Below are 8413 nucleotides of genomic sequence, written 5' to 3'. Positions count from 1 at the left end.
TTCTATACAACCAGAGGAGCCCCCTGGTGGTCAGGAGAGAGAATGCAGCTTAAACACATGAAGCATAGACTTCTATACAACCAGAGGAGTCGCCCCCTGGTGGTCAGGAGAGAGAATGCAGCTTCAACACATGAAGCATAGACTTCTATACAACCAGAAGAGCCCCCTGCTGGTCAGGAGAGAGAATGCCGCTTTAACACATGAAGCATAGACTTCTATACAACCAGAGGAGTCGCCCCATGGTGGTCAGAAGAGAGAATGCAGCTTTAACACATGAAGCATAGACTTCTATACAACCAGAGGAGTCGCCCCATGGTGGTCAGAAGAGAGAATGCAGCTTTAACACATGAAGCATAGACTTCTATACAACCAGAGGAGCCCCCTGGTGGTCAGCAGAGAGAATGCAGCTTTAACACATACAGCATAGCCTTCTATACAACCAGAGGAGTCGCCCCCTGGTCGTCAGCAGAGAGAATGCAGCTTTAACACATGAAGCATAGACTTCTATACAACCAGAGAGGCGCCCCCTGGTGGTCAGGAGAGAGAATGCAGCTTTAACACATGAAGCATAGACTTCTATACAACCAGAGGAGTCGCCCCCTGGTGGTCAGGAGAGAGAAAGCAGCTTTAAGGTACTTCAGCATTGGCTTCACTTCTTAATTGCCGCCTGATAACAAAGAATACATTTAATTGATCGTCACCTTGGCGACGCAGACGGCTGTTAAACGTTCTTTTAACCGATCAATAGCTTCTGATTGCAAAATAATGGAACCACTTATCTCTGACGTGACGCCTGCTAATCAGTGAAAACCCCGACTGTGGTCCACATGCCTGTTGTCAGGCGGAAAATCCATCACGCGTGCACATGTGCAAGAACATGCAATCAAAAAGCTCCCAGCATGCAACAGTGAGATAGTATTGTGTGAACCAGGAGAGTGCGTCCTCGTTTCAGATGACTGATTGGATAGATAGATAACGCCTGACATGCAAATATTAACATATCATTTTAGAATAATAATCTTCTTAATGTCAGTGGTGAAGTTTCATGTGATATCTTTGCGGTCGTGTTTTGACAGCAGCAGCTCTTACATCACCAAACTTTACACGTTCATTCATAAATACATAATGAAGCTGTATGCAGAGGTTCACACAGCATCAGACTCATTCACACATTTATTAATAAAACTATATATGATGAAGCGAGTGATACAAAGATATGCTTTACTAATACATGTATTACAAACATGTGTAATTATAGATAATGTGATGTAATAATAATGTCGATAATGCAACTTTTGTCATCCACTGTGATCTATTGTTTATGGACCGCTGCTGTGGGTTTCGACCGCCCCCTGCTGGTGGGACATCCTCATTACACACCGTAATATACCAAGTGTGATGCATTTTCATTGCGCATGTTTAGCACGTTGCACCAAGTAATTTACATTTTTTTAAGAATTCATAAATAATAATTAAATTATTATTATTTACAAAAATAGATACATAATATATAAATAACTCGTACTGAAAAATAAGGAAAATAGAAAAATAAATAAAAGGGATAAAAAACACGAAGTTGAAATTGAACATTAAAGACAAACTAAATTATTAGTTTTTAATTATTACTAGATTATTATTATTATTTTTAACTGTTTAACTGAGGATGGGACGGAGGATGTCGTCTACACAAAGCCCTCTGAGGCAATTTTACTTATTTATTTATAATCTTTTATTATTGAAGCATCAGTTCCAGACCCGGCTGGACTTCCTGTCTGAGGCGTTGTCCTCTCCCGCCAAACATGCTGCTTATTAAATGACATCATCATTGACATGTCAATTTAAATATAAAAAAACACACATGGGTGTTGAGATGAATTTATAACTTATCTTTTTATTATTATTATTTTTAAATAGTTATAAGAGGGAAGTGTGGCTTTGATATTTTACATTTATGAATAACAGACTTGTTGAGGTGATTTTCAGTTCCTACTCATTACTCAGCGTTCCAGTACTCTTCTATATTATTTTAAAGGTTTATTTATCAAATAATGTATCTGTCTGTCTAAGTTCTTGTAAAAGTTTGCTCTCTATTTAAAAAACAAATACATTAATAGTCAATTCGCCAAAAAGTATATACACATTTTTATATTTCTTTCTCTCCACAAAAATAATTGAAACAATTGGCAAAACAACAAATTCTTAAAAAGGCGGAGCTCTTCTTGAAAGCAGCATTCAGAACAACGTTTAAGATGTCAATGTGTTTTATTAGATTCTTTCTATAATTCTGCTCATAGAGCTCATATAAAATAAATTCACCCCAACAAACAAACAAATAAATATAAAATAATAAGATCAACATTCAGGAATCGTTATTCCCAGTTACCCACACATTCATTGGTGATTATCTTCATTCCAGGAAACAATAGTGGTAAAAAATAAAATAGACAGTGGCATGAAGTCAAGAAGACGAGTTAATTTAAAGAAAACATGATTGTAAACGACGGTGGCTCCTCATGTATATAATCTTCATTGCATACAACTCATATTTATATATAATAATATATAATATATGTATTATATATATATATAAATATTATATATATATGTATTATTATATATAATATAATATATATATAATACATGTAGAATATATATATATATGTATTATTATATATATAATAATACATATATATATATAATATATATAATTATATATATGTATATTATTATATATACATAATATATATAACAATATGTTTCATATATGTATATATATATTATTATATATAACATGTATAATATAAATATATAATTATAAATATATATAATATATATACACCTTGTGCATAATATATATATATAGAATCTATATAATATACCTGCAAACTCATGAGGGGTGAAAAAGGTGACAACGGGGGGGGGGGGGGGGGGTGCAGGTGACTTTTTTTTTGTTTGGTCACCACACCACATCCACGTTGTTTGAAGCCTCAAAGCTTTTAGAACCACAACTAGTCATTTTATTGTTCTGACCACAAATCTAAATAATGATAATAAATAGTTTAAGAACAAAAGGTCCTCCGCTCTGACTCAGCCCTATAATGATAGTAATAACAAATATACATTGTCATTATATATAATATGGTTAAAGTCATTCATGAACCAACTTCCTTTTGTTTTGCCTGAGCAGTCCTCATGGACTTTTCCCTGAATCTGTTCTGTCTCTACCTGTTTGTCACGATACTCATATTATAACTTCTATACATATTACATACCTGCCATAAATATCATGATACCCGATACCAGAATTCAATACACCATACAAACAATATGGTACCATAATTACGAGACTGGTATATTTATCTATAATAGTAATAAATAAAACATCTGTATGGTTCACTTTTTACCAACTTTTACAACACTTAACAAATGACAGTAATATGAGTATTCATACAGCCAGATATGAATGAAACTACATGGTTCCATCATAGCATTGATTATACACTATGAGGCCGTTAGTCTCTGACCAGATGATCCACAGATCATCAGGATGAGCAGCTGGAGAGTTACACAACTTTACAGACTGAAGCATTTCACTTCTGGCATCTTTTTATTTTTTAAGCCGAAGTCTCTAAGCTCCGCCTCTTCTCTCGCTGTGAGCTGCGCAGCGCAGTGTGCGCAGACAGCTCGACACGGAGCAGCGCGTGCGCTCTGATCGCTCTCTTCATGAAGTATCGATACTAAAGATATGCTAAATCACATCGTGTTTAACGTACGGGTACTTTGTTAGCATCGCTACACCGTGCAGCGTGACAGCAGCAGATGTAGCGGACTAACATTCAAGCTAACCTGAACCCCCAAACGCTGAAGACATCTGAACGCTGATTGGCCGAGACGCGACACGTCCATCAAAGATGTTCTATTGCGAAGAGCAACACTTCACACTTTTCTCCGCGTCTCACTGCAATCTCAACGGCAGCGGGCCAGGTGACCCCCCCCCAAAAAAAAAAACTCTTCGGATCTCCACGATTCACGTGGACGACCTATTTTGAGTTCAAAACGGTGAATTTCACCGAAAGGTGACAAGTTTGCAGGTATGATATATATATATATATATATATATTATAATAATAATAATAATTTCTAATACACGTGTTGACTCGGAAACAGGAATATAGAGACCTGGAGATAATTAAATCTCAGGAAGATTCAAAGCTCACAAATCGTGATAAAACAAAACAACAACAGATGAAGAGGAGGGAGAGAGTGAGAGAGGTGATTATTGCTGTTAAACTCAGACTCAGGATCAACTCTTCGTCTCTATGGCTTCAAGTTAGAAACGTCTTCATCACTTTAGTATTTAATCTAGTTTTAGAGGAGCTGCAGAAGAAATCACATCAAGGAGAAGAGCATGTGACACACACACACACACACATACACAAACACACACACACTCACACCTACCTACACACAGACACACACACATACAGACACACACAAACTCACACCTACCTACAGACACACATACACACACACACACACACTCACACCTACCTACACACAGACACACACACATACAGACACACAAACTCACACCTACCTACAGACACACATACACACACACACACACACACACACTCACACCTACCTACACACAGACACACACACATACAGACACACACAAACTCACACCTACCTACAGACACACATACACACACACACACACACACACACTCACACCTACCTACACAGACACACACACATACAGACACACAAACTCACACCTACCTACACAGACACACATACACACACAAACACACACACACTCACACCTACCTACACACAGACACACACACATACAGACACACACAAACTCACACCTACCTACACAGACACACACACATACACAAACACACACACACTCACACCTACCTACACACAGACACACATACAGACACACACAAACTCACACCTACCTACACACAGACACACATACACACAGACACACACTCACACACATACAGACACACACACACACCTACCTACACACAGACACACACACATACAGACACACACAAACTCACACCTACCTACACACAGACACACACATACAGACACACACACACACACACTCACACCTACCTACACACAGACACACACACACACATACACACTCACACATACAGACACACACAGACACACACACATACAGACACACACACACACAGACACACACAGACACACAGACACACACCTACCTACACACAGACACACGCACACACACATACAGACACACACACACATACACACACACATACACACTCACACCTACCTACACACAGACACACACACATACACACTCACACCTACCTACACACAGACACACACACAGACACACACACACACAGACACACACACACACACACACACATACACACTCACACCTACCTACACACAGACACACACATACACACACACATACACACTCACACCTACCTACACACACACACTCACACACACGCACACTCACACCTACCTACACACAGACACACATCCACACACACACACACACCTACCGACACACAGACACACTCACACACATACACACACACACCTACCTACACACAGACTCACACAGACACTTCTTATTGGGTCACAGCAGCTCGGCTTCGTCGTCGTCGTTCTCCGAGCCCGACGGTCCCTGGCGAACCTCCTCGTACCACTTGTTGGTCAGGGTCTTCATCTGGATGCGGCCGTGCAACAAGTCCTGAGAAACACACACACACACACACATTATACACGCACGCACACACGCACACACACACGCACACACGCACACGCACACACATTATACACACACTCAATCACACAGTCCAACATGGCCTCTGGAGGTTCTGCTTGTTGAGTTTTGTTTTCATGTTAAATGTCTTGCAGAGAGTTTTTATTGTCACTAAAGGGGCAAAAGTAATAATAATGATGAGGAAGAGTAAGACAAAGCAAGAAGAAGGAGGAGGAAGAGGAGGGCTCTGGGCTCACCTCCTGCGTGAGCCGGCGGGTGAGGAAGGGGTTCAGGTACTTGGCGTCGAGCCACATGAAGCCCTTCAGGTCTCGTCTCTGGTAGATGTGAGCCTCGTACTCCTCCTCCGTCAGCTCCGACAGGTGCTCCGCCTCGACGGTGTTACCCTGGGGAGGAGGGGAGGAGGAGGAGGGGGAGGGGGGTCAAGATCAATGGACTCATTACAGAGCATCCGATTGGTTCCCCGCTGATTCTGTGGACTTCAAATCGACCACCAGCAACCCGTTGATGTGCGCGTGTGTATGTGTGTGTGTGTCTGTGTGTGTATGCGTGTGTGTGTGTGTATGTGTGTGTTGTACGTGTGTGTCTGCGTGTGTGTGTGTGTCTGCGTGTGTGTGTGTGTGCGTTTGTGTGTATGTGTGTGTGTCTGCGTGTGTGTGTGTCTGCGTATGTGTGCATGTGTTTGTGTGTATGTGTGTCTGTGTGTGTGCATGTGTCTATGTGTGTCTGCGTGTGTGTGTCTGTGTGTGTGTCTGCGTGTGTCTGTGTGTGTGTCTGTGTGTGTGCATGTGTCTGTGTGTGTGTATGCGTGTGTGTATGAGTGTGCGTGTCTGCGTGTGTGTGCGTGTGTGTGTATGCGTGTGTGTATGAGTGTGCGTGTCTGCGTGTGTATGCGTGTGTGTATGTGTGTGTTGTACGTGTGTCTGTGTGTGCGTATGTCTGTGTGTCTGCGTGTGTCTGTGTGTGTCTGTGTGTGTCTGTGTGTGTCTGTGTGCGTCCTCACCATCTTCTGCGTCTTGCTCAGGTTGATGTCCTTCTTGCTCTTGCGCCGTGATTGGCTCTCCTCGATGTCCATCAGGCGGACGAGCGGCATGGTCCCGCCCCCCATGAGGAGGATGGTGAAGAGCACGATGATGATGGTGGTGGTGCCGATGAGCTGCCGCTTCTCGATGGGCTCCAGGTTGAGGTGGAGGCTCAGCGCGTAGGGGATGGCGCCCCGCAGGCCTGAGGACACGCCCCCACAATTATATATTATAATATATTTACAATTAATGGATCTTAAAAGTCTGAACACTTATTTATATATATTTTTAAAATATAAAATAATTTATAAAAAGGAATAAACAAACAAATTAATGAATCAATAGATATATGTATTAATAAATATATATATATGAATACATATCTATACACTTATTTATATATATACAAATTTATATAAATTAGTGTCCAGATTTTTAAAATTCATTAATTGTAAATGAATGTATTTAATTTTGGACACTTATTTATATATTTAAAAAATATCTAAAATCATTTATAAAAATGAATAAACAAATATATAAATGAATCAATAAATATGTATAAATAAATAAATGGATATATAAATATACATAAATAAAAGTAAATATATATTAATACATATCTATAAACATATACAAATATATGTAAATAAGTGTCCTATTTTTAAAATATATTCATTGTAATTAAATGTATTTAATTGTGGACACTTATTTATATATATTTTTAAAATATAAAATCATTCATAAAAATAAATAAACAAATAGATAAATGAATCAATAAATATATGTATAAATAAACATTTATGCATATATATATAAATATAAATAAATATACATCAATAAAAACATATGAATACATATCTATAAACGTATAAATATACAGTATATATAAATAGACCTATATATATATATTTGTATATATATAAATATATGAATAAATATATATAAATAATTATATATATTAATGCAAAATATATTAATATATAAATGTATATAAATATATAGACATGTACATATATATATATGTAGGGCTGCAAATAGTGTTCATTTTCATTCTAGATTATTTATTAATAATAATAATTTAATCTGATTTTTTTCCTATTGATTAAATTCATAATACAAAAAATAGGAACACATTTTCCACTTCACCAAAATTCCCAGCAACAACATTATTGTATGAACTTTGGACGTGACCTTGATCATTATTGACAACCTCAACATCGCACTGTTGTGTTCACATGCAGGTTTGTTTACAAAAGATTGTAAATAAACATTATTACCATTTTAAGAGCTCTAGAGTCCATCGTATTTGTATTTATATGGTACATTACGCTATATTTAAATGCTAATTATGTCTTAAAATGACAATATCCTGGCCGCTGTAATCCCCGTGACGTCCACCGGGTGTCCTCTCACCACTGAACCACATGATGAAGGTCATTTTGGGCGTTATCTTGTGGTCCCTGAAGAAGTTGAGCAGGAACGTCAGAGGGAAGATGTTCACCGCCCGGCCGAGAAGAACCAGGATCTACGGAGAGGGAGATAGATAGATAGATACTTTATTAATCCCCATACACCTTGTGCATAATATATATATATA

General features: G+C 38.4%; 1 protein-coding gene across 2 annotated transcripts in view; it reads right to left on the bottom strand.

Moving 5' to 3' along the window:
- Positions 1–4771: 4771 nt before the first annotated feature.
- Positions 4772–8413, bottom strand: part of slc9a8 (solute carrier family 9 member 8) — a 31724-nt gene continuing 28082 nt past the window's right edge. The window contains exons 13-17 of one of the 2 annotated variants that reach the window (XM_056422537.1): positions 8230–8341; positions 6798–7018; positions 6034–6180; positions 5616–5764; positions 4772–5533 (exon numbers count right to left, since the gene is read on the bottom strand). In XM_056422537.1, coding sequence (XP_056278512.1) covers positions 5651–5764; positions 6034–6180; positions 6798–7018; positions 8230–8341 — 594 coding nt within the window. In that variant the 3' untranslated portion in view covers positions 4772–5533; positions 5616–5650. Of the gene's footprint in view, positions 5765–6033; positions 6181–6797; positions 7019–8229; positions 8342–8413 lie in introns of both variants that reach the window. The other variant, XM_056422536.1, reaches the window with a different exon arrangement.

Source organism: Pseudoliparis swirei, chromosome 9 (assembly GCF_029220125.1).
Source record: "Pseudoliparis swirei isolate HS2019 ecotype Mariana Trench chromosome 9, NWPU_hadal_v1, whole genome shotgun sequence".
NCBI lineage: Eukaryota > Metazoa > Chordata > Actinopteri > Perciformes > Liparidae > Pseudoliparis > Pseudoliparis swirei.
This window is presented reverse-complemented; position numbering and strand designations above follow the sequence as displayed.